The sequence below is a fragment of the Anser anser genome (genome assembly GCF_964211835.1).
Source record: "Anser anser genome assembly, chromosome: Z".
Classification (NCBI taxonomy): Eukaryota; Metazoa; Chordata; class Aves; order Anseriformes; family Anatidae; genus Anser; species Anser anser.
This window is the reverse complement of record NC_139723.1, coordinates 78,853,851-78,881,224: the sequence shown is the minus strand read 5'-3', so window position 1 is coordinate 78,881,224 and position 27,374 is coordinate 78,853,851. Positions and strand designations below refer to the sequence as shown.

Sequence of the window (27,374 nt, the reverse complement as noted above, 5' to 3'; positions counted from 1 at the left end):
AGTAAAGCTGCTTTAAACACTGATAACTCTTTGACACCTCCAAAGCTGGGAGCACAAAGTGAATAAATTAATTCTTACTTCTGGCTGGACATCTGGTAAGCACCACTCAAAAGTTGGATAGAAGACTTGTCAAATTTTAGCTAGGGATGGTTGATCTGCCTTGGCTGTGGTGGTTGTCTCTGTTAGAAACAGGCACCATCACTTTGGACAAGCTTCATGAAACATTAATGTGTGCTCAGGCTGTCATCTTGGCTTGGTTTTGGGTCATCATGAAGGTGTAAAGCTGAGGAAGGATGCGGGAATTCGGCAGCTGGGTGGCTCTGCTCTCCCACTTTGGATTCATGTGCTGCCTGTCGAGGAGAGCTGTCAGTGCAATGTCAGGAATCAGCTGGTTGGGATGCAGTCTGGCACGGCCCCTCGGCCTGATCCTCAGTGCTCCCAGGTTTGTAGCCATAGCTCACTCTTCCTACGTGACCTAGAGCTAAATTACTGAGCAGCTCTGGGCCTCCTTTGTCACTTGAGGTTAATAACAACAACTAAAGGGAAGTAGGCAGCTGCGAGGCCTAATTCACTAACGCCTTCAAAGTGCTTTACAGTTGTTTGTCAGAAGCAACATATTATTGTTCAGTATTCCTGGAAGGCCAGGCTGTCAACAGTCTGTTTGCCCAGAGGAATATGTGAATGGCTCTGGCGATAAACAGCCCCAGGAACAGATGCATTTTCCAGACTGTGAGGCTGGGTACAAAATAAAAGCAGCACTACAGGGAACTCTGCGCAAGTAGGAGCCTGTATGAAAGCGAGAGGCTACAGGAGCTATCCACGGAGGAGACCTGAGCCAGGTGGAGATGCTGGGAGGCATCTTCAAAGAAAGACTGCAGAAACGCATGAACCTGGAGAGAGAACCTCATGTGGTTTGCCTTTTTGCTTGAATACACCCGTGTGCCTGTCCACAGCATGTGCCTGCCGCGTTAGGCTCTGTTAGACACACTGGGTTTATCAGCGTGATCGGCTGCGGGCAGCTCCAAAGCTGCCCTTCAGACCAGACTCATGCGGCCACGAGGCATGGCCTGGGCATGGCAGATGCTCTCTGGAGAGCAGGCAGACCTGGAAGCCTGAGCAGAGGTGAGTGTCTGCTCAGCGTGTCCTGTCTGTGCTCCCAGCTGCCCACCAGCACTCCTCTTGGAAGGGGCAGTGAGTGGCATGTGGAGTGCGCTCTTCCCCTTGATGCCCAGGGCACTGCTCTTTCCAGTTCTTGCACACACACCCCAAAGTACATGACCTCTTTCTTAACATCACTTCTGCCGGTACCCACTGAACCTAGGTTGTTCTAACCCACGTGCTGTAGGAAGAGTCACTAACAGAAAGTAGGAGTCCACAGGCTGCAGGAGGCTGTCCTGCTTCTTGCTGTGATCTTAGAGAAAATTTACTCCCATCAATAAGCAAGAGCATGTGGTTAGGCAGCAGTGCAAATTAATGAGAAGGAAATAAATTATTTTATGGGTTTTGTCCTGTCTTGAGCCTTCCATAAGTTTGTTCCCCCAAAATACAATACAAATGTCTTACAAAACGCAGTCGCCTCTGAATTGCAGTACTGAACAGTTGCTTGCAAGGTCTTCTCCCCCTTCCCCTAATGCACAATTCCCTGGGACTGACTTTTCCTGGCAGAATCTCTTTTTCTACCTGAGTCCTGCTCTGGGTTTAGAGAAGCTCCAACTAAAGCTTGATTCACTGAGCTAAGAAGTTATGTTTTGTTCTCACAGTGCTCCAGTGGGAAATCTGCAGATTCATGAAAACATCCAGTCCTCAGCCCACACTTCTCACTAATTTAATCTTTAGTTCTTTGTTCTTTTTATCAGCCCCAGGGTATTCTTATATTCACAACCAACTCCAGTCTGCAGAGGTATTTTAATTCCCAAAGCTAGTCTAAGAATGGATCTTTGCCCTCTGTTTTCTCATACTCACCCACATGGTGTCTATTTTCATCAGTCTTTTGTCTCCTGCCTAAGTTGTAAACTCTTTGGGACACAGTCTTTTTGCCCTGTGTTCATGCAGCACCTAGCAAAGCAGTGTCGTGGCCTGTGATGAGAGCTTTTTAGAGCTCTGGGGATAACAACAACATGGGGCACTTTTCCCTTGGGGTAGCTGCTTGCTAGATGTTCTTGTTGGTTGAATCTCAGAGCCCAGGAGGCTGTGAGTACTGGGAAGTGAGGCTGCTCTGGGGACAATAAGGGGGTGGTAAGAAGAGGGGACTGGTGAGGTGGTAAGTTGCTATCCATTAATGTGGGTTTAGTTAGCTCCACAATAATACACAATACTCGTCTTCAACCATGCAGGGTGATTTCACTTAACACAATGATTTAAGCTGACAGTGTCAACCCACACTTCAAAACACTGACCTCAAAACCCAAAGCTGTCCAGGTCAGTTGCATGTGCCTGGGTGATGTACAAGTGGCTCTCAGTACCAGTGCTTCAAAATACCAGTTTCTTGGAGGTCTTATGTAAAACAGCATGTTAGCAAATTGCCAACTGCGGTCATGAAACATTAAACAACTTTTGGAAAGCTTTTTAAAATTCCTCCATAAAATTTGCCATTTGAAAGTACTGAATGTCTCTGTATTGTTGCTGTAAAGCCTGTTATTCATGTGGAATCTCCTCTGCTTGCAGAATGAGCTGGTTCATACAGATGTCATCAAGCTGTCAGCAGAGGGAACAACGATGCAGGGGCCAGAGGGGCTGCAGCTGCAAACGCTTGGTAGGAGCCCAAGTCCTTGCCATGCTGATTAATTACTGACACAAAGCCTCTAATCAGTCATTCAGAGGAATTAAATTGGGAGTGGGACGTTGAGATGGAAAAGGACTGGAGAAGGGTTACTCCTAGCTTTGAATGTGTGGTAGGGCAAAATCTGTCTGGAAGCAATGGCCACTAATTGAGTCAAGGTTTGTTGCTTGTCTTTGCTTGCAGAAAAAAGATGAACATTAATTCCAAAAATGTTCACCTTGCCATGACATCCCAGTGCAAACAAGGCATGGGCATTACCTGTATTTGTCAAACCTAAGGTGGTTTTGTTCTTCCTACCGGACATTGATCTGAGCTGGCCAAATCAAAATGAAAAACAACCTTTGCCTTCTTCTGGGTGCACAGCTCACCCAGCCTACAGTGGGATGTGCCTCATTTGGCTTTGGCTCTCTAAAAGCACAACATCCATTCTGAGCTCCCTATTTGTATGTTAGGCTCCCTCTATACAAAGTTGGGACAGTGCAGTCCTTCTAGGCTGAATCCCCTCATCCTGTCTGTCCTGTGTTTGAGACAGGATTGGATGAGTCAGCTCTGGAAGTCCCAGACTACACGGGGAGCCTTGAGGAATCCCCTAATCATCCTGCTTTTCCCTATGAAGTTATGGTCTAGGTTTGGAGAAGGCACTTGCTCTGCATTTAAGGGTGTTCCTAGGCTAGTAATTGCCGAACAATTTGTGTTTGCGTTGCTGCACAGATTCCAAGAGACCAGCTAAAGCAGTACACTGCAGAACTCCCAGAGGCTTCAGGATTATTTGTTAGTGTTTCTGGGAAATGGATTTTTCAGACACTTGTCTTGAATATTTAACAATCTATTTAAATGTTAAAAAATGCAGACAGTATTACGGGGTTGAAATGACCTTAACAATTCCCTTGAGATCTACGTTTTGTTATCGTTTAAGACATAATGCTGTTTTCAGCTGCCTTTGCAAAAAGTTCTCTGTAACTACGTGCTTCTGAGCCTTGTCTGCTTGTTCTGATTTCTCCTCTGATGATTGCTGTGGTTGTCCCTGCTGGTCAGGAGACTCAAATTGCTCTGGCAGTCAGCAGACATCCTGTCTTCTGCTCAAGGACCCTTCTGAAATTTTCTTTCACCACCATTCAAGTTTACTTTCTTGGGTGATGTTGCATCTGTCATGAGAGCAGAAGCCAGAAGATCTCAAGAAATAACATCCCGTTGTGACAAATGCCTGCTTTAAATACAGGTCACAATGTTGCTTGATTTGAGGCTTTTGAAGTCAAGGGAATCCTTCTGTGCCTGACGAAAGATTTGTTCCCAAATCATATCCTTTGCTATTGCCTTTACTGAAGTTAGCCTGCTAAATGGCTTCTGAGCCAAGGATGAAGAGGGCAAAGGAGTTATCTTGTGGTGTTTCTTCTCTGGACCCTTTAATGCATGGGAATCTATTTACATTTTTGTGAAAACCAACCAGCAGAAAATAATAGGAGGCAGGCTGGGTCTTCATGACTCTTACATTTGCACCAGGCATTTTAAATTCTTACCAGAGTGAATCCCTTTTTTCAGCCAATCTGCCACAAAGCTTTGTTAACTGACATTCACTGCTCACACTGTTGCACTGGAGGATGATGCTGTGTCCGGGGCAGCTGGAGTCTTGGAAACCTTAGAAACTTCTGGAATCAAAGACAGATGCTAAACTTCATAATAAGCTTGGTAGGACCGTGGTTGAGAACGGGAATAATAGCAGTGACCGGGTGCAGAGTGCAACGCTGATGAGCTTTCTGCACCTAGCAGCATCCTTGAAGCTATATATGAGAGAAGACTGTTTGAACCAGAAGCTGGAGTTGCTGGGAGATGTTTTCAAAAAGGAGTCTTGTGCTTCTAAACAGTTCTCTTATTTATTTGGGGGCCAAGGCTGACCCCAAAGAGAATGATGGAGGCTCCCTTGGGTGCCATTGCCTTTAGAGGCCATCTGGCAGGCGGTGCTGATTATAGGTCTGTGTCAGTTCTTCCTGGGGCGGTTATGTGTTGTATAGCCAGAGTTCTCAATGGCAGTCTCAGGATGCTTGTTGCTTTAGACAGCAAATTACATAGTGTGGCTGTTGTTATGCAGGCATCAAATCTCAACAGCAATTGATCTCTTGGTCCAGCTGAGAGGCAGCCCAGCCCAGTGGGTAGGGTAAGGACAAAGTCTTGGAGAGCTGAATTCAGCTACTGACCTGCCGTGAGGCTTTCTCCAAGTCAGTTCATCCTTCTTCCAGTTCCCCTTCCCCTTTGTTTGTGTCATCTCTTCAAATTGTGGGTGCTGGAGAAAGGCACAACTTGGGAAGGGTTTTTGGAAGGGGTGGCTCTAATTTCTCTGGGGAGCTTTTGGCTAATAAATCACTTCTGGAAACACTGGCCATGTGCATGTAGTGTAGGCAGGGAGCATGTGCTGGGCAGATGAACCAATTCTCTGTCTGACTCCTTTCTTCTGTTAACAGGCTGCGGGACATCCTTTGATTTTCACAAAAAGATAGACTATTTGTTTCTCGTTGGTACTGAAGAGGGAAAGATCTATAAGGTAAGAATGGCTTCTTTGTCCCTTGTTTTACATCCCCTGACCTGTGCTTGTCTTTCAGGTTCATCATCTTAACTGTTTGCTCAGACAGCAACAAAGTATGACTTCAGAGCCTGGTCCTGCCTTCAGATCCCTGTGGCGAGCCAGAGACCAGCACAGAGCCCCAGAGGGTCACGGGGAGCTCTCTGTGCAGACCCAATTAAGACATTATTTTGCAGAAACGTTTTTCATGCAAACTGCATCCCAGAATGCTTTGCAGATTGCAGCTGTGCAAGTGAGGCGCTAACTATGATCAGAGCAGAAGTTAAAAGGCATCAATCCTCTGTCCTTATGGCTACAGGGAAATGGCAGGAAAAATCTCATCTCTTTTCCTTTTTAGACCTGTTATCCTGCAAGCAGTGAGGCTAATGAAATCGTATTTCCTATGGCTCGGTGTCCTGCAGCTCTTCCCTTCCACGATTACATCCCAGCTCCTTCCCCCAGCCCCACTTTCTCATCACCCTCCTATATCCAGTTTCTCACTGTCTCCTCTAATGGTGCTCAGTTCCTGCTGCCATTTGTCAGCCGGCCAGCTCCAGCCACATGGTGGGGACGGGGGCTGAGTTTTGATTGCCTTTCCATGGTGAGGGGCATTGCCCAAATGTTTGCACTCTGCAGCTGTCCCTTTTTATGAAATGTGTAAGACCTTAATGTTGCCAAGTCCCGCATGCAGCCAACTTTGGCTGAAATTGCAAGCGAGGTCAAAAGTTGTTTGAGAGGAGAGACAAGAAGACAGCAGGAAACAGACATTGGTTTTTTCTTAAGAAAACAAGCTAAAATAGCAAGTTTTGAGCTCTGCTGAATTTAACCCTGAATATAAAGCTTTTTACTGCTTATGATACTTACATAACTTTTGTTTGCCCAGCACGTCTCTGAGCTGGCTTTTCAGCTTCGTTAACATCGTAGCCACAGCCCTTCAGTGTTAGGATTGGACCATCAGCAGGAGGCTGACCTGCAGAGCAGAGTTATCCAGGCATCCCTAGAAGATGCAGTAAGCTCCTTCCCATGTCCTGCTGCAAAGTGGAAACAAAACAGAGAAAAAGAACTCAAAGAGAACTGTATTCTGAAATCAGTATCAATCATTTAGGTGGACTGAAATTTGTCCCTCTGCCAGGCAGTATCTAGGGTGGATTTCTGAGTAGTGCTCACTTGCATTTGACAAGACAGGAGCAGAAAGAAAGTGGGAGAAATGGGGGTGCTGGGCTGATGGGTGATGGACAGTGGAGTAAGTGCAATGGCTTCTTGTTTATGCTCTCAGGATAGAAAGCATCTGTTCAGTTATGTGTCTTGGATATTGTACTCTAAGTTGTTTGAGTACTGCTGTGTCTAGTCCTGATCAAAATGCAGTAAGGAACCACATGTTTGAACCACGATTTAACTTCCTCTGTGCTTAGGGGAGTGATGGATGTCAGTGAGTACAACAGTGGATGTCAGTGTTAGGTGGGACCGTCAGTTACCTTTCAGGAGAAGTGTTCAGGCTGGTGTCCTGCCTGATTTACACAGCGAAGCAAATCCTTTCTGTAGGAGGATTGAATAGGAACAGAATTTGGGAGTGTTTGCACTGATGGAACTGTAGCTCTGAATGATCTTTAGTGAAACTGGAGCTAGGATGGGTTGTAACACAAAGAGTGATCCCAGCACAAAGCCCCACAGGCATTTTAACCACTTCTTGGGTGAACTAATGCAGAGAGAGACTGTTGTACAGGATTGTTTCTTTTATTGGTATAAAGGCCAATTTCAGGGTTACTGGTAACAACAAAGCATTCTTGCGGTATTGCTGGGCTTTAGAGAAATGTGGGACCGTTCTTGCATTGTGCAACTCAGCCCTATCAAATTCAGGTGTTCCCATAGGAATGCAGAGGCAATCATCCATCAGACTGTATGGAGTAACACAGGGATGAGAAATCTTCAGTGTCTAGACAAGCAGGCCTCCACAGTACCCACAAAAAATGGGTCAAAAATGCTTGGACCCTCAATGTCCCCAGGAGTTTGCTACAAGCGGTTTCAGAAATTTTGGGATCAACAAGTTGCTGCTGCTCCAGACATTTCTTAAGGAGTACCACACACCTTCATCACAGCTTTTATTGAAAATCACACATTTGAATCCATTACTGGAACTAACTGTGGATTAGAGCCTTGCCCCACTTGGATGCTGAGGGCACTGACAGTCCCGCAGCCATTCGGGCAGCTTTTGGGTTCAGTGGCTGTGCTGAGTGGGAGTGAGCTGCCTGAGTCTCGGTGCTGCACTCCCATGTCACTGCATGTTGAGTGAGAAGGACAGACTTCTTATGTGCTCTATGAGTCAGGGATCACACATGGACTGCTCTCCACACAGGCGGAATTTTAGATTATTTATTAAATAAATTGAAAAATGAATTTCAGAGAGGCATTTTTTCAAAGACTGGGCATGCCCACAAATAGCATTACAATATGTTAATTCTTTAGCTGCAGAATGATTGCAGTGAATTTTTTAAAATGGCTGAGTTAATAGTGTTTCTGAAGCCAAGAAATCATTATTTTAATTATACACAGACCTATCTATTGCCCTTTTACATAGAGAACAAACTGTTTCTGCATTAATGTGGTTCTGTAATGCAAAACTGCCTCTTTGCGTATCTTATTTGCTGTTTAGGAATTGTTCAGCTTTTGTACAAAAAAGGATGGCCTCTGAGATTCAGATTAAAACTTTATTGTGACTTCAGGTCTTTGGTCAGAACTACTTAGTCAGCAGAGTTTCACAACAGAAAAAATGTGATAAGATTTGTGCATTTTCACGTGATAGAGGGTTTTTTTCAGTCTTAGGCAGTTTGCTTGAGAATGTAACAAATTAATATAATAAAATTCACTGCAAGACTATATAGAAAGAAAAGATTATTCTTATTTTCAATAAAACTGATTTCACTCTAACCTATTCTCTCATACCAAGCACCAGGACATTTGTACCTGTGTGCTCAGGCCAGGATTTCTTGCAGCTATACAGAGGACAAAGGACACTGGCTACTGAGTTGTTAGCACATCTCTTGGGTTTTCCTTAATTGATGATGACAAACTGGTTTCTGGACATGCTCCAACTTCCAGTTACCCTTCAGGAATGGAGAGGGCTTTTTCCTTGGTATCTTGTCTTGCCCCATCTTAGGCAAAGTTGTTTTCCTTGTCTGGATATTTTAAGGCTTGAGTTTTGTTCCTCATCTTCTTGCCACTCTATCTTTGTGGCTTCAGTTTGTTCTGTCTAGCTATCTTGTCATTTGACTGGCTGCATTTGCCATAAGTTAGCATAGGTCCTTTCTTTTACCCTTTCCAGCTGTTTCTTCCAATGCATTCACATTCACCCGTTTCCACTTGGAAGCCTTTCTACAAATCTTAGCACTTCTCTTACAAATCTGTACAAGAGGACAGTGAGCAAAAGTCCAACAGCTTCAGATGTTGCTGTAACAGCAGTCCATGACACCGTGGGACACGTTTGTGTTGGCAGTTTCTGAAGAACAGCTGGGTGTCCTGGTCTGCCTGGCAGTGCTGTTGTTGGGCAGTACTCTTTCTGCTGCCAGACACAAAATTCCTTTGAAAGAGATTATTTTTTCAGATCTGTGTATTACTTTGAGTCTCAGTATTTCTGATAGGGAATTAAAGAAACCCTCTACGGTATAAGGACACTAATAACATCCATTCACCATCGATGCAGAGGAGTTTTATGTTAGAGTAACATTTAGGATAAATTGAAGTTCTAATAATGAATATTATGAATAAGTTTTGCGTCCTTGGAGTTGTCCTTTCCTCTCAATATTCCTCCCATTTGTTTTGTAACCCTGTCACCAGTCATCTGGTTACTGGTTTCATGTATTGCCACAGACACATTCTTGCTTTCCTGTTCCATCATAAAAACACCATTTACTATTCACACACACCTACCACCATTTAAATAGGAGAAAAACACTTTCAGCAAATTTGAGCAGTGCTGCAGAAGATCAGACAGGCTGCACAAATGCCAGCTCCTTGAATCTACTCATGCTCTTCAAAGCTGTCTTGTCAGAAGTTAGGCATCACATTTTCCAGTGGTTTTGTTTTCATCCTGACATGTGTCTAATAACTGTATGCTTTTTAAAGTGAATAGTAGCAGAAGGCTTTGCCAGCAGTTCTAGGTAGCTCAGAAACTCTTTTATTTGTTGAAGTCCTACTTCCTTCTGAACTTTTTCTCAAGTGCATGGTGTTCCTTCAAAACACATCTTGGGAATACCATGGCCCAGTCTCATGCTGCAGGGACAGTACTGAAGGATGGGACAAATGTGGCGTGGGACTGGCAGGCAGTGCCAAAGCACAGCGTGTGGCTGTGGGTTCAGGCAGGCACACAGGGTCCGTTTCTCACAAGGGATACTAGCCAGGCCCTACAGGGCCCCTTTTGCTGCTGGTTTCATGGAAAAACTGCGGGTCCCTTTCCTGCCAAGGCCTGGATCTCAGCTCTGAGCCAGACTTGCAGACTGCAAAGTGGGTCAGCACACCCCAGAGTGTCACAGGCCTCCTCTACTAGTGACCAGAGAGCTGCCCTTATCATGGGCTCAGCCCCAACAGGGCTCTAAAAGCAGACCTCTGAGCATTACGATCTGTTGGATGTAGACAGATCTCGTTAAGATCTTAGTGATCAAAGTCATCAGGTATTAGGGACCTTCAATCCACCTACTTGGAAAGACAGCCGAATAAAGCAGCCTCTCTCTTGTGATGAATTACTCGTGACCCATTCTGTCTGTTCCCAGCAAAGTGACTTTCAAAACAAGCCAAGTACCAATTTTCCTGGTGGCTGAACATTAAGAATTATGAAGTAAAGTTATGGAACATGCCATTAAAGGAGATTTCAGTACCGTAATTACACGCGGGCACAGTGGCTCAGAGATAAAGTATGCAGCAAACTATTAGCAAGCCATAGACACTGTCAGTAAATCTCAGTGGGACATGAGGCACATTCTTGGTTCTGTTTCCTACCACAGTCCCCCTCCAGGGATGCTAGAGCTGCTGCAGTGTGAAGAGTTTAGCACCCTTAATCCAGTACCTGTCCTAGCACACAAGGACATTGGAACCAAAATGGGTCAGAGTTCCCAGACAGTGAATGTCATGTGTAATAAGTAGTTAAGCCTCCTGATTAGTTAGAGCTTTAATTTGCAAGAATTGAAGTCATTTAATACTTCAGCAATCCTGCTGCATGGGCAGATGATGTTTTGCTGCATTCACGAGGGAGCAGGGAAAGGTGCTGAAAAGTCCTTGCAGTGACGGCACCAAGGCAGACTGGCGGAAAATCCTGAAACCACCCTAAACTTGCTGTGTAGGTACAGCTTGCATGTGAGAAAACAACCAAGAGGACTTCATTCATGAGTAAGGGATCCCTGTGGCTAATGAAGGAAGCCTCCAGTTCCCTCTGTGGGAGGAAGGCTGGGGAGGATAACCTAAATTTTCTGAGAATGCAGAACTGACAGGATCTGGGTTGAGCCCTGTATCCTGCTGGTGCAGACAAGCAGATCGCAATTTCTCCTCCCTTTCCTGAGCTCACACACCGGCTGGGGTACAGGGTGGCCCACCTGCCCACTGGGGGCATGGCTTAGTGCTGGCCACCCTCCCGCGGTTCTCACACCCCTCTGGGAAGTGATGAGTGGCACAAGATCCCCAGGGCAGAGGTGTGTGATGCGGGCTGCTAGCACAGGCTGTCACAGGGTGATGGCAGGGAAGGGAATTTAGGCGTGCTCCCGAAATCCCACCCCCCTGAGCCAAAGGGTCTGGTAGGTCATTCTTGTGCTGAGAGCATTATTATTAAAGGTTTGAATTACAGTTGCAACAGACCAAATGTACTGTGCTGTGTGCTCTGTGCAACATGAGAGCTGTTTTCCCCTGCCTTTCTGAGAGCCTGTTACAGAGGCACAGCAGGAGCCCCGGCTGGCAATAGGCGATGGAGCTCCTCCAGTGGAGTATAGGCTCTGTAGCCTGTCTCCAGCTGTAAATCCAACCAATTTTCATCTCTGTGTCTGGCAGAGAGGAGCTCAATATTGCCTGCAAGTGGGGTGAAACAGCATGTGCTAAATGATTTAGTGTCTATAGCACCTCTGGGTACCAGCTGCCTCTTCCCAGCCAGCCCAGAAGAGACTGGGAGGCCATACAAGTATTTGCACGCATCTTACTCCGGGAATACAAGCTCTGTAAGGAAGTCTAGCTGTGATAACTGACTAGTTCTTTCCATTGCAGTGTTCAAAATGCTATTCGAGCCAGTTTCTGGATGTGTTTGAAGCCCATCACATGGCCGTGGATTCAGTCAGCTGGAATCCCTACCACTTGAAAGTCTTCATTTCCTGCAGCTCTGACTGGACAGTCAAGATCTGGGATCACACCGTCAAGTAGGTCCTGCTGGGTCCTGGCGTGGCTGGTGAGGTGTAGCCTAACAATCCAGCTGCACATGTTGGTTCTGCTCACACTTCAGTCTCAGTTTCCCTCTTAGGCGTTGATATTGCTCTCTTCTCTCTGTTCTCTGTGGCTGAGGAATCAGATTGTGCTCCTGAAGTATAAGGTATAAGGTTTAGCGTCAGCTGCTCCAGAAATTTGCCAAGCAGCGCAGCCCAGCAAAGAGCCTGACTGACCTGTCTCTCTTCAGACAACCTGCAGTGGCAGGGTTATTTTTCTGGAGCAATGATCTAGAGAAATGTTAGGGGCTGGTCTATGGCCTAAGGGGCCAGACACCTCCTAAGAGCCAGAGAGGCCCCAGAAAATGGTAACATTTAAAAATATATAATGAAGTTCAGGGTTAGTGGTTGAGGAATGTTTGCTTTCAATCATAAATTGATTTTGTTGTACATCACTCAGAGTCAAATATTTCCTGTTGCCAATACTGCTCTAATATTCAATGGTGTTGTCAGAAGTCCAGAGAGGGAAAATCACTTTTTCCTCTGTGATTATTAAGCAGAGAGACTACGTCTCACTGTAAGCAATGGAAGCTTTCAAAATGCTTTCAGAAAGAAAGAAACATCCTACTTGTCTTCTCAACGCAGTGGGACCAATCCAGGCCCATTTAGGTTGATGCTCAGCTCTGCTTTGCCTTTGGCTCAGACCCTGGCTGGTATCTGGCATAGGGAAATACTCCATCTCCTGCTTTTACGGCTGGCCTTGTACATAGGCTGCAGCGTCAAAATGTTTATAGCTCAGCATTTCGCTTCCAGAGTGGCATCTGTTTAATTGATCCCGGGTCTCTCTTTACAGGACTCCGATGTTTATTTATGACCTGCATTCTGCTGTAGGGGACGTTGCCTGGTCCCCTTACTCCTCCACGGTCTTTGCTGCAGTCACCACTGATGGCAAGGTGAGAGACTGGGAGCAAAACTGCTCTGATTTGAGCTGGGACAAAGTCAAGGGAGATCAGGGCTGAGCACGGGAACAGGTCATCCCAATCCTGGGCAAGCACATCGGGGAGCTGAGGATCGGCCACCAGCTGGAATCCAGCCCAGTGACTGGGGCCAACTTGTCTGAGGTTTGCCTGGGCTGCTTGGGAGGGCAGGGTCACTTCAGTAGCTTGAGGTCCCCAAACTATCAATTCCTCTTTTGGCCAACCTGATTTCAGAGGACGCAGAAGTCCAACAGAGTTGAGAAAACTTGGGCAGCTGTATCTCTTATTCCTCCTCCTTATAGGCCTACCACACTTGTAAAAGCAACAAAGCCAGAAATCTCTCAACTGCATCCCTGCCATGCAGATTGCTGATGTTAAATCACAAATTGGTGAACTTTTAGCAGATGCTGAGAGTCAGCTGCATCTCACTGCAGCCTCAACAAGCCCTTTGTAGCTGCATGTGGGCATTCTCCCCTAGGTGTGGGTCCTTCCTGGGGGCCAAACACAACGTCTGGCATTAGCTAGCTAAGCCTCCCTGCAGTCCTGGTTTTCTCCTCATACTCCAGTGATAGAGCTACGTAGAGGACAGAAGGGAAAACAGGATGGGGGCAGGGAACAGGCTGCTTTTTCATATGCTTTCCTGCCCTTGGTGTGGGTATCCCTGGGTCTGTATTGCTTTCTTGATACTACTCCCCCTCATTGAGGTGAGTGTTGCAAACACATGCAAGTCCCAAATTCCTCATGCCAACCACATCAAAGCAGGTGTGCAGCTCTTAGTGCATGCCAAGAGAAAAACACTTAACTCCCTCTATGTAAAAACAGCTCATTAACAAGTGCATCCTTGGGGATGGAGAGATGATTCTCCAGAGGAGGGCACCCCCAGCATGAGCTGACACCTGGGCATTGGTTCCAAACCTCTAAGGTAATGGGAAGCAATAGAATTAAGTGAATATATTCTTATATTGATACTAAAAAATCAATTACAGTAATATGCCCAGGGTCAGCCAATAGAACTTTGTTCCCATTAAATAAAATGAAATCAGCATTTTCCCTTTGTATCAGGCTGTCTCCAAGAGTAATGACTTGGTAATGAAGTACTTAGAACAATCCTAATGTTGAGATGATGGCGGTTATATTTTTGCCCCTAGCCATCCGTCCTAGTAGCTCAGATGGTTAATTCAGGCCTGGCAAGTAGCCAGGGCACGTAGCTATCTGTCAACAGTGGTTTTGTACTGTAAGACCACATTGCTCTGTCACCATGGGCTACATGTTTTGCTGGTGTAAATTGGAAAGTCTGTGCAGTTTGGCCAAATTACTCTAGCAAAAAGATGGCCTTTATATATCTGTATCACTGAATTGATGCCTTAGCAACTTTATTGCAGTTTAACCTTTATGTTGTAGCAAAAAATTCGTTTCACAGACTCAGTGGCTCAGGCTGTGAATTTGTCTCTCTCGAGCTATGCAATGGAAATATCTTTACTGGTGCATCTGGCCTCCCTGGGAACTCGAGGATGCTGCAGCCTAAATAAAGCAATGGTGGTGCTTTTCGCTCTGCATGCAGGATTGAGACTGGGCCCTTTATTCTAGAATCTGTCCATCCCCCTTCTCCCATATACCAAATGAAGGACCTAAAGGATTCAGTGTGACACATGCTCCAACTTGTTCCCCACGTGAGCTGTTGTGTGAGCCCCCAAACCTGACTGGAGTTCACAGCTCTGCTGGAGTGCTGGGTTAACTGTGTGTAGTCCATTTGTGTCCTGGCATCCATCTGTGGGGACAAGGAAGCGATGTCTGCAGGCAGTGATACATCCTGGCCAGCACAAGCAGGTAGAGGTTTAACATGGGGCATACTTGGATGTCTTATTCATGTGCTCAAGTTTCTGCTGCAATAGCTCATCTCCAGGGAGGCTTCTTGCTAGTCACTTGGGCTGGGTTCTTTGTCAGAGCTTTACCCGTCATAGAAAAGCTCGTATGGACTTGACAAGAATTTGTGCAATGAGGTCTTTCCATCCCAACGCTCGTCTTAGCCACAGCTGTCATGACTAGTTGTGTTGCTGCAGAGTCACATCAGCTGCATCATCCAGAGGCCTGGAGTTCTTAAGGGGCTATGGATTAGACAGAAGACTACCTCGTTTGGCAGCACCACACCCAGGATACACACCTTGAGTAGGATCTAAGTCTGCTTTATGCCTTTAATCCCAGACTCTCAAGAGTGACCATCAGGCAGGAACAGCCCAGCGTTGTGCTGTCTAGCAGGAAAGGTCGAGGCAAGAGCTGCCTTCCCACTGCAGTACACTGGCCAGGACTGATGCTGATAGCAATCCTGGTCCCCTGCGCTAGCCGCTAACCATGTTGATTGCAGCAGGGTAACTCTGAGACACGGTTTAGTTTCTATTTTAAACAGAACCTTTTAGATTTGCAGTGGAAGTGGAATAAATAGTTGTTTACAGCCTTTTCATTCCTGGAGATATACCACTTTGTAGCAGAATTCACTTCTTGGGAATAAGTCAGCACCTCGCAAAGGACAGGCTCCATTAAAGCTGGGAAAAAAAATCTACATTAACAGGATACAGAAAACTACAGGACATGCAGCCAGAAAATAAAACATAAAAGGCTTCCTTTTCAGAAACAGCCTTGAGCTTTGCATCCACACATAATTATGTCTGCAAAACTTGAAGGTTGCCTGGAGGTGGTTTTAAAATCAGGCCCTTATTGTGGTCTTAAAGAGATACCTGGAATATTTTAAAAAACACATTTCCTTACCGAAGCTCATGTGTCCAAAATTTAGGTATGTATTGTCCCCCCAGTTGGTAAGACTGACTTGGAAATCAGTCTAAGAATCTCCCAGTCCTCCTGCCTCCAGGAGGTGGGGATTTAAGAAAAGCTCTAAGTATCAGGAGCATTATGATGAAACCTGTGAGCTGGCAGATGGGCATCTCTTTCAGACAGCACCACCTCTTTATAAATAACCCAAGTGTGCACGTTCCGCAGCTGATGCAGTGGATACTAAATGCTCCTGTTCCTCTTCATCATGTTCTGGGTAATTTCCTTAGTGTCCTGCTCTGCCTGATGGCCATTTTATTTCAGAACGAGCATAAATGACTTGCAATGAAAATTGAAATAAAATAAAATGATCCCTGAGACGTGCATGTCTGTGCCAATGCTGCCTGAAAAGAAGCTCCCAGTTCTGTAGCTAGGTGCTAAATAAATGGCTTGATTTTAAAAGGAGTGGACAGTCAACTGCTTTTATGGAAGCTAGTCTCTGCTGGATGCACTCAGAGCGGTTGCTAGTGAGCATTTGGCATTGGTTTTAATCAGTTTGCTAAGTCTGCTACAGTTTTGCTCTGTGATTGCATTTCAAATGACACTTATGTTCCTTGAAGACTCCATAGTGTTTCTTAAAGCAGACAGGTGGAGAGATCTGTTATTTCTAAACATGAGTCCTGCAGCTCAGATGGCTGGCAGCAGCTCTGTGGTCCCTCCAGGCTGTCTCCTACAGGGACCTGGGTGCAGATACTGATGTGATTAGCACTGAAATAAATGAGGTTAGATAACACCTCATTTCCGTGGTTTTAGACTGTAAGTGGTAGAAACCTAACACGAAGAAAAAGGCTAGCTGGGTTCAGAGACCTGCTTTGGAAATAAAAAAAGACTGTGGAGGTGGATTTGGATGCCAAACTCCTACATTCAGGGCGCAGAAGATCTGGTGACGTTGGTCAGCTTATCGTAAGAACAAAGGACAGGGAAATGGGTAGGGAGCAATTCAATCCCTGCAGAATTCAGCAGGATTCACCTTTGGGAGCTTGCTATGAGCCTATCTCAAACTTCCACTTGAAGCAGAAATAAATATTGAAACGTGTAAAAGCTCGATTCAGAGACCTGAAATTTCTTTCTTAGAGTTCTTTTACTTGCTTTCCTTCAGAAAGGACGTGGTGTTGGAAGGTTGTGCTGTACATGGGCGATGCTACAAACATTCAAGTCTGGCACACTCTGGGCATGTGGATGTTTTCTTATGCTGAATTCATGCATGAATTGTTATGCCTGTTAAAAAAGCCAGACACCCCTGTCACAAGTGTTCCCAGATGTCTGGATCCCGGGCTGGAGGCCACAGCTGCCCCATGCAATGACTGCAGTGGCACTGTCCAGCTGCGCTTGGTGGGTCTGGAAAAAGGATGGCTTTGCAGGGACCTAACCGCAGCCTGACAATGCCTACAAGGAGGTCGTCAAGAAGTTAGAGCCAGGCTCTTCACAGCAATGCATGAAGGGGCAATGAGACACATCTGAGGTTAGATATTAGAAATTCTTCATTGTGAGGGTGGCGAGGCCCTGGCCCAGGCTGCCCAGAGCAGCTGTGGCTGCCCCATCCCTGGCAGTGCCCAAGGCCAGGCTGGATGGGGCTTTGGGCAGCCTGGGCTGGTGGGAGGGGTCCCTGCCCTTGGCAGGGGGCTGGAGCTAGATGGTCTTTAAGGTCCCTTCCAACCCAAACCATTCTATGGTTCTGTGATTCTGTGACAACAGCCGAAATGAACTGAAACAATAAAGCTTCAGACTGGAAGTAAGGAAAAACTTTTCCATCATGAAGTCAGTCAAGTAGTGCAACATCTTACTCAGAGAGGTTGTACCATCTCTCTGTGGTGGTCTTCAAGACCAGACTAGGTGGAGCCCTGAGCAGCCACACCTGACCTCAGAGCTTACCCTGCTTTGGGCAAGAATTTGGACTTAGAGCCTTCTGGGGGTCTCTTCCAACCTGAATTGTCTTGTAACTCTGTGACACTATGAAATGTCCTTGTGTGAGAAGGAGAATCCCAGGAGCTTAACAGCAGGTGACTTAGGAGCATGCATTAAGTATAAGACCATTTGCCATTATGTTTTTGTGGTTTGTGTCCTTCATGACTAATGCAGCAAGAGCAGGGTGATGTTATAGCTGCCCTTAGTAAATATTGATAGCTTCTAGATAAAAGCCATCTGAGTGCACACACTGCAGAGAAAGCAGGGCAGACATATGCTCCAGGGCTCCAGGACTCTTCCCCCATTACTGAAGCTGTTGACCTTTCAAGATATGAAATACTTGAGATGACCTTCAGGATACTAGCTAATGCTTTGTGCTGCTCAGGAAGCAGGCGTGCCCTTTCCTGCTTATATAAGCACATTTTACTGGACAACTGTTTTGTATGAGGAGTCTTGAAGACTAGGTTTCTGTTGTATGTTACAGGATAAGATGCTGAAGAAGTGTCTGTCGTCTTGATACCCGTTCTTTCCCAGCTAGGAGAGAAACACCAGTTTAGCACTGCCACGTGCATGCCTTTATAGAACAATTCCCAGAGACTTGCTGCCCATTTAACATTGACTGGAAGCCAATCTCTGTCTTTAAAAGCTTGAGTGACTTTGCGTATAAGAGGCTTGCTAAACCTTTCAGATTTGCAAATATTTCAGAGGGTATTTTGGACCTAATCCTGCCTCTCCTTGTGGGGCACGAATCAGGTATGCTGGCAGACCCCTCAGCATCGCTCACTACTTTTGCCCAGGAGGGTCAGGACTGTGAGCTCCTGATGCTGCAGATGTCCCTGCCCCATCCAAGTCTTTCCTCCTGTCCTTCTGCAGGATTCTCTGGGTCCACCTGTGCTCTGGGGGCTGCTGCTGTCCCTGCAGGGCTGGGCAATTGCTGGTGTGTGAAAACACTAAATGAGTATAGGTCGCTTTGCCATCACGCAGAAGGACCTTTGAGCAAACTGAAGTGGGCAGGGACTTTCTTAAAACGGCTTCTAAATTGCATTCACAGCAAAGTGGTTGTTTTTGAGTAAAACTGCTCATTTTCTTTTACCACAAACCCTAAAAGGCTCTTTCTTATTCCCTGCTGAATCTTTGAGATTGATGTGGACTGCTGGGCAGACTCATGTTTGCTTTTAAACAAGGGCTGGTGACATGTCAAAGCTAAGTGAGGTAGATGGACAGAGTCCCTGAGATTAATGCTGCTTTCCACTTACTGCAAGCCAGCCAGACTGTCCTTCCTTCTCTTCCCGCAGCCACCAGGCTCTCTGTGCCCTGGGATTTCACTCCCACAGCAGCTTCTCGTAGTCCAGAAGACCGTTGTGTGTTTGTGCAGGGTCGGGGTCCTCACCTCTATCCTGCCACAGCTCCCAGGCTTCCATAGGGTGTTCTGTTGGGCTCCAAACCTAAAGATGCATCAGCCGGCTCAGGACACTGCTGCTCACTGCCTTGTGTCCCATAGCAACTGGGTGGCAGGTGAAGTGATTTTGTGAGCACAGTAGTTGGTTTCAATGAAAAGTCAGAGTGATGAATTTAAACCTTTATCAGTGGCTTTGCATGGAATGTTTCTTACGCAGATGCTCCCAGGCCAGGTTTTCATTACTAGAGCTATTAATCTGTCAGCATATGAAATATAACATTTTAACAGAACCTACCTGCTGAGACTAACTATTTCATTCAGCCACACAGGAAGCAACTTTGCCCTTTTCTGCTTGTATGAATGTGTGAACAAACGTGTGTGAACAAATGGCTTGGGCAGCATCTCCAAAGATTTCTTTGATTAACCTGTTTGACTTTGTGTGAAAACCTACTGGGGGCACTGAGCCCATCAGGAATATCTGCAACAGTTTAGCAAACTGCTCCTCGATGCTTTTCTGCTCTTTGCTATCAGCTGCCACTGGGAATGGCCCCTCATTTAGGTTTGAATTTGCAAGTGGGGGTGACTGGCATTAGGGCCACTGAGAGCTCCCCAGTTGTCTGCTCCTTCCTCCCATACAGAGACAGCAGCTCCTGAACCTTGATGTTTGTTGCTTGGCATTTTATAACAACCTGAAATCTCTGCTGGTTCTTTTTAAATGCCAGTCTCCAAACCATGACAGTTCAGTACCTGTCTTACGAATAGCTTTGCTGGCTTGCTGGGGGACTGCAAGTGGCAGAGAGATGTGACCGCTTCCTCCTTCAGACTCTGTGCTGCCCCTGCTTGTGCCTCTGCCTGCCTTTGCATGCATCCCAGCACCCAGCACCGACTCTCCACGGGGTGTAGCCAGGACCCTGCCAACATGGGAAGAGATGGAGCCTGATCCTAGATGAAGAGGAGGTAGTTCCAGCCTGACACCGGGGGCTGGGCAGTGGGCAGTGGTAGGAAGAGAGCCAGGGGACTGGCACAACTGGGACGTGTTCGTGTAGCAGAGCCCTGGCTGATTTGCCCCAGGGCGTGTAAGGAATTGGTTGAAACAGCCTTGCAGTTCTTCACCGTTCAGGTATTTGATTTGGGCTGATACAGTAGGGAAGTGTCAGAGGACAGAAGAAAAGACTTTTTGCCCACCCTCAAGATCACAACAAGGCAGGAGAGAGTAGGCAGCCTAAATGTGCTATCCAGAAAGACTCTGGGACAAGTAATTGAGTGATCTATTCATAAGCACTGGCAGATCAAAGAACAGCCAGTCTAGTAAGGCTTTAGTAATGCCGTATCACATAAAGCTGATCTAATGCAGTTTTTGGAAGTAACAGGCCTGGTAGATCAGAGGAAGGAGACGTAATTCATCTATTCAGGGTGACTTCAGGAACGCTGCTGGCAAAAGCCTATAAGGAAACTACAAGGCAGGTGAGAAGGTGGAAGTGGCACAATGGAAATCATTCTCAGTAGTGTGCAGCATGGCTAAGGATGCTTCAGGGGCAGGGCTGGCGCTGAAACTCAGCAGTAATTGTGGTGGGACTAAGTGGGCAGGACTTAAAAGTGCTTTGGTGCCAGAACTGGAACTGTAAATGAGCTCAACAACCTCAGCAGCAATTTGCAATCAATGAGATGAAATTCAATAAAAACGCAAACCAAATGTGCAGGGGGAAATGAGCAGTCACTGGGGAAGCAGCAGGACCGTGAGGCAGGCTGGGGCCGGGGCTGGGGCTGACCGCACTGCTGTGCTCTCACCGACACTGCAGCTCTGCTTCCGAGTCAAACCCTGGCAGATGCAGGGGCAGTCACCCCGTAAACACGAGCAAGGCTCAGGCTGGGCTTTGGGTGCTGGTCTTTAAAGAGGGGTCATCCCTGGTGTTACAGAAGGGATTGCAGCATAGTGCAGAGGTGCTGATTGCTCTTACCAGCCTAGCATCACACGAGTTCGGTGCAGATTAGTTTCTCTGTTTGGCTTTCACCTTTCAGAAGTGATGAGAAAAGTAACAAATTTGGTATAAAAATGAAGAGCAAAAGGAGGCTTTGTGAGGAGGTGTGAGAAACATTAGCTCAGTTTGTGATTCATTCCAAAGCATGCTATTAATGTTAAAGAGAAAAAAATAAAAGAGTCATGGGCAACACAAGAAAATCATATTATACCAAACTGAAGTGCAGCCAGCTCTGGGGTAGCATGTATCAGCCATTTAGCACCAGATAACAGCTTTCAGGAGTGTGCAGGACCAAGACATGAAGACGATTACCCTAATCACTGAGACTGCCAGAGCAGAGCTGGTTGGCAGGAAGTGGTGACTGACAGGAAAATTAGCTCAGATAAACAAGCACTTCCTTGTAAAACAATGTGACAGGGTTTTCTGTGGAGGTTAAATGGTCCTCAGCCTGTCTGAATGAATAACAGCTCTTCTGCATGCTGGGGCTTCGGTTTCTTACTGACTTGTGGGAGCTGAGTCAAATCAGCTGAGGCTGAGGCTGTTTTCCTACCTTGTCAAATCGTGAGCGACCCAGTTCTTAGTGAATGAGGAAGAGCAGAGAGATGCAGCCCTACAGTGAAGCCCTCCCCTCCGCCCCCATGTTAAGCCAGGTGGCACAGACCCTCTCTTCCCTGCTGTGTTGCACACTTCGGAGCAGCAGGCGGAGATGCTGCAGGGCAGAGATGCTGCAGGGCTGAGGGATGCTCTTGGTCCTCCCCTGCACTCCAGGGCGTGCAGCCACCTGGCTGGACCCAAGCAGTGGCTTTCCTGGACTCCTGCTCATCCTCCTGAGCTCAAAGCTACCTCTGAACATGCCTGTAACAGATCTGGCTTCAGTCCTGCTCCACTAGCGTGACAATGCAGTGAGCACCCGTGTGTTTGTAGGTCTGCCTGGTGCTGGTGTCAGGCAGCAGAGGATCAGCATTCCTGTGTCATCCTTGCAGAAACAGGGAGGCGATGAAGGTTTTCTGGGCCAGGTCCCCTTTCCTCCTGCAGAGCCCCTGCCTGCCCCGTGCGTTGGATGTCTTACAGCCCGTTCAAATTACACATGTAATTTGAAAATGTCCTCCTAGAGAAAATTAACTGTACTGGAGCTGCTCCCCAGACAGACCTGGCTGCAGTGGGACTGTAGCAATGGCATAAAGTAAGTCCTCCAGCACATGGCAGCTTGGCCTCCATGCAGGCTGGGGCTGCCCTGCCTGCCCAGTGCCTGCAGGATGCACCAGTGCTAGACAAGGGTTGGGGGTGACCTGCCAACTTGTTAAATATATTACTTGAGAATTTGAAACAAATCACCCGCGGAGTTGGCTAATGGATGAGGTATCATGATTCAGTCAAGAAAATGAGGGAAATCCATCACACAGACAGTGAAAGCCAACCAAAGAAAGAGATGTCAGCTGGTAAAGGGCAGAATGATATTAAATCACCCCTCACCTTTTGCTCTTGCACTGATTTTATTCTTTGTTGCCAAGTTACCAGGTACATCTGCTTTGCTCTTACACACATCCATATATTTCCCCCAGCCTTGGTTCTGGTTCCTGCTGGGTTGTTTTTGAGCATGGGGGCATTGTCCAGACCAGTGCTGGGGGATGAAGGCTTGTAAACCCAGGAGAAAAGGACAGCAAAGGCTGCATCCACTGCAGACCCAGCTTGTGCTTGAGGCATGCAGTAAAAGCAGATTAGGTCAAGGTAGCTCTTGGGTTCTCATCCTCGTGGTCCACACATGTCAAGTTGTTTCTCCTGCTGGCAGAGAGCTTGGTTGCTTTTGTGTGGTGCTGCTTGGAGGGTGCAGCTCGCCCCTGGGTCCGCTGACATTTCCTTCCCTGCTGCTGTGCTGCAGGACAGGGGGAACAGCAGAGCATAAGGACAGAAGGCTCCAAGTCTCCTTGGAGCTGCTGGAAGCTGCTGGGCAGAGGAGAGCTGGGGCTGGCTTTCAGGCTGAAAATGCAGCTTGCAGAGCAGGCGGGGAGAAGTGAAGTGCTCAAAACGCTGAGCATGGAGCTGGAGACACGGTAATAGCCTTGGATTTGCACTGTGCCAAGCTTACAGAGTGGCCATGAGGAGCCTTACTGGGGAGTCTCTGGAGGTGGGATGTATTTGCATGATTCTGGATGCAACTGAGCTGGATTTCTCCTCCAGCTGTTTGAGAGTTAGGCATCAAAGCTGCTCATTTGTGTCAAATATTTTCTGCAGCTGTAACACAGCAGCTACAGCCATTATTGCCAGTACCATGGAGGCTCTGTCGTTACCCTGATGGTAATTTAAAAATGTTCTTATTGAATAAAAAGCATCTGACAAAGGCTGCAGGATCCACCTGATCCCATCTCAGAGATAAATGGGCATCTGCTAAACTTCAGTGCTCATCTTTTGGGGGCTACTGGCTTATCAGAGTTACTGTCTTCCCTTCAAGGAGAAGTTTGCTTTGAACATCTGCCTGGCATCAAACTGTCTGGCACTTTGGGGTTGGGACTCCAGGTTTCCTTTGGTGGTTGTTGACTGAAAAGCCCTTTCCCATTATTTCAATGCCTATCAGAACGAATGAAGGTGTCTGCTGTGGTCTGCAAGCAGCAGGGCTGCAGACCCTGCAGGTCCCCAGCTTGCTTCTGCAGGGTCTGCAGAAGGTGTCAGAGAAAAACAACTTTATTGTCGGGAGGCTCCAGCTGCCTCTGGGGACATGCACCACAGTGGAAACACTTTTCAAGGGCTGCAAATCAGGGGTTTGAAACCTCCACGCTGGGTTTTCTAAGCTGTTCCTGGATAAGTGCAGGTTGCCCATCACTGGTTTGTAATCACTAACAAGGATACAATTTTGAGGTGCTTTTTGTTCCTACGTAGTTATCAGTACCATTAAAACCCAAGCTGCTGTCCCAGCACAGGCACTGCGCTGGCACGTCGTTATGTGCTGTCTTCCCATCAAAGTTACACTTTCCGCTTCTGGGACCATGAGCAAATTGCTGTATTTCCCATGGATTCGTTGAACTGTGAAATGTCACATGCTGTTAAGCATCGCTGCCTTCCTGCGTTGCTGGAGATACAAGCCTGGGTGATGCTGTGGTACTGAGAGAGGAACTGGGGGCCAGATGGGTAGAAGCATCTGCCCTGTGAGCTGTAGGGGTCCACGATGATGTGACACGCTGTATGTAAGTGATTATGTAAATACACTTGTCTGCCACATGTGGAAATTACACAAACATCAGCCCTCATCAGAAAAGCCAGTTGGCACCAGCTGCCTGACAGCACCTGGGGGGCAGCTCTCATCCCCATGGGTCTGATGCTGGAGTCATGCTCAGGGTTAGGTGGCCCTTGTTGGGGTCAGGTACCCAGAGAGGGCTCATCTTGTGAGCCCTGGGGGCTGTCTTCGCAGGTAAGCAGTGATCTGTAGTCTGGGGGGGGTGAAGGCCACTGGGGTGGTGGGACGGAGAGAAGCTGTGTGCTGCTGGTGAATCTCTGAGACGGGAAATCCAACTGGAGCCTGATCCGTATTCCTTAGTTCCACGACCTGAGCCAGCTGGGCAGCTTCAGGGCCTAGGACCCTCAAGGAGAGCTGCAGGATTTCAGTCTCCTGTTCTTGGGGCAGAAAGCCCTGCCCCAAACCCCAGGCAGATCTGCAGATGGTGCCGGTCAGCTCTTTGAAGCAGCATGAGGCTGCTTCAAGTGCTGTGCAAAGCCCCGTGCCCCTTTTAGGATACTCCCAAGGCACAGTGTTGGTCTGACCCCATTTTCCCCTCCCCTGAGAGTGCCTGTAAGCTCTAAATCAAAGCCTCTGAAGTCCTTCCTAACGCCCGTGGCCCACCCCTCCATCTGGAGTGTCTGCCAGCTGATATGAGGCTGTTGTTTCCAGCTGGAGAACTGGAATAGTTTGTTCTTTTCCATGATTCCCTTGGCAAAAGAAAACAAGCCTATTTGTTTAGAAGCTCATAAAAGAGGAGCTTTATAGTAGGAACATTCATAAACTTGTTTGCTTTTGACCTTCTCCACGCTGCTGATGGTTTCGAGTTCTTGTCCCAGGCATTCTGCTTGTCTGGGCTGTCGGTGGCATTTTTGAAAAACAGCCTCGCCCACAGTAATTTGCATTGCTCAGCACCCCCCAGCTGAGCCTTCAGACAATGCCATCTTTGCCACGCTGCACTGCTGGCTGTGGTGTGCAGGTGTAATACATAGACAGCCTTGTAAAGCAGCAGTGCAGACCGCGCTGCTCAAACAAAACCTGGCCGCTGACTCCATGCTACCTTTGTTTTTCTGGATTAATCGATGCTACTCAAGCAAGGGGTGTTTCCTGGGCTTTCAGGTTAGTTAGCATTGAGCTTGTGCCATTGAGGGGAGAGGTGAATCACATCCTTAAATTAATAAAGATGTGTTCTGTGAAGGCAAGCAATTAAGCCTTCAGCGAGTGTGGGTCATGGGGGGCTGATGTGCTTAAAAGAGAGCTTGTTCCTTTTCAGAGACAGTAAGACAGCAGGCATAAATACAAGGCAGGACAGAAACTCTTTTTGATGCCTAGAGGAAGGAAATTGGGATTACTTTGGCTGGAGTGTGGGACCTCAAGTTTCAGGTTGAGATTCAGAATTTAGCTCTGGCATCTGATCTTTTGAGTGGATCAGTCTGACATCTTTTTTCCAGCTATTCTTTTGATGATGGGGCACAGGGAAGGGCTCTCCAAAATGCAGATCCTTATCTGTAGCTGATGCTTTGGATTCCCTTCTTGAATTACAAACTGTCATGGATTTCTCTAAAACATGTCTGAGAATACTCTCTACTTCCCAAGCTCCTCCATGTCTGGAAAAGTCTTATTTTACTCCAGCGTGAAGGGACGTTTCCTCATCTTGTTTTCTGCATCTGAAAAACCTTTGCTTGATTCCACAGCCCAGCCCAAGTATATCACAAACGGCTATGAAGACACAGCGGCATGTGAGACTGTTTGGTATCTGTGCTCTTGCAGCTTGCCCAGCTCTTTGCAGTACACAGATTCAGATAAATTCACCACCTTGGTGTGTGATGAGAAAGCACATGTAGTGATTTGATACAAAACCTTTCACACTCTTCGGAATAAGCTTTTATAGCGTACTGCTGTCAGATTTCAGATAATTCCTAGATTCAAATTGTGGGCATGGCCACAACGTTGAAATAATACATCTAATCTGGCTCCTAAGTGCTGGTAAACAAGATACAGCTGGCAGGAGATACACAAGTAGTTCAGTCCTTATTTCCCCCCTATTCCTACTGTACTTGTTAGCATAAAATAACCCCTTCTTTAGCTTTTCTGAAGACAAACAAGGGGAAAAAAACATGAGGCTGGAGGTGTGCATGATGGATTCAAGGTGGGAGTCCAGCATGCTGGAGAGTGCTCACTTCAGCACCAGGGAAGAGAGGAACGTCGTGTTTTATTAGCCTTCGCAGGCTGTAGTGATGACAGGAGCTAATTGCAATTATTGGGAGACAATGTTAGGTTAACACACTCTCTTGAGTAACTTCTACTCTTCCCACTGGATTCGTGGCGAAACATGCATTACCATGCAGTTAGCGATGTGGCAGGTCTGTGTCACTGATTATTAGTGCCGCAGGTCTGAGGTCCGTGCCGGTGGGAATCCAACTTGAGCAAGGCTTCGGGTCTGCCTCCCTCCATCCTTGCCTCTCATGCTTGGCCAGCCTTTACCTGTCAGTGCCATGGGAGAAGGACGTCTATTTTGGCACAGCATCCACAGCACCTGGACCGGAGAGGACTGACAGCACCAAACTGGTCTGTGCTGTGCGTTTGCCTGTACTTCCCTTGCTTTACTACAGGGTACATCCTTAATTGTACTGTCCATGTTCCCATAATTTCCCTATTAATTGCTGATTTGATTCTTTAATGTTATTATTAAGCTGGAGATGTTAGAAAGCTCTGCAATAAAGGGTAATCAGTGCTTCTGACAACATTTCCCACTTGGTGCATCAATCTGTGTTAGACTGCGTTTTAACACCTGGTTGTCTCATTACTGGCAACACTGGGAAGGGGGATTAAGACCTGTGGGACTAGCAATGCCAGCTCTGAGCCTTTTCCAGTCCAGATCAGCTAGAGCCTTGCCACGGTCTTGGGAAGAGCTTGCACCCACATCAGGGAACTGGTCCTCACTCCGTGAGTCCCTGCAGGAGGGGGACAGTCCCTCAAAAGCAGCAGGCAGCTTCTGCACATCACTTTCTTAAAAGAGGACAAAACCTCTGAAGGTGGATAGTAATTGTGTGCTGAAGCTGCCTTTTCTTAGGACCCTTTCTCTCTGCAATTTCTCCAGGCATCGTTCTGCTGAGGGATGTTCTTGCCTGATTAACCCCTTTGTGTTCTTTGTCTTTTTGTTTTCCAGGCCCATGTGTTTGATCTGAGCATTAATAAGTATGAAGCTCTATGCACCCAGATAGTGGTGGCCAAGAAGAAAAATAAAATAACCCATATCCAGTTTAACCCTGTGTACCCTGTTGTCATCGTCGGAGATGAGAGAGGCCACATCACCTGCTTGAAGCTCTCTCCCAATCTGCGCAAGATGCCCAAGGTAAGG

General features: G+C 47.0%; 1 protein-coding gene across 7 annotated transcripts in view; it reads left to right on the top strand.

The window, feature by feature from the left end:
- The window catches only part of DNAI1 (dynein axonemal intermediate chain 1), a 142,595-nt gene that overhangs the window by 86,224 nt on the left and 28,997 nt on the right, over positions 1 to 27,374 (top strand). For all 7 annotated transcript variants that reach the window (XM_083818042.1, XM_083818041.1, XM_083818043.1 and 4 more), the window contains 5 exons: positions 2,665 to 2,752; positions 5,236 to 5,315; positions 11,571 to 11,719; positions 12,576 to 12,675; positions 27,183 to 27,368. In XM_083818042.1, the coding sequence (XP_083674168.1) occupies positions 2,665 to 2,752; positions 5,236 to 5,315; positions 11,571 to 11,719; positions 12,576 to 12,675; positions 27,183 to 27,368 (603 nt within the window). The remainder of the gene's footprint in view (positions 1 to 2,664; positions 2,753 to 5,235; positions 5,316 to 11,570; positions 11,720 to 12,575; positions 12,676 to 27,182; positions 27,369 to 27,374) is intronic.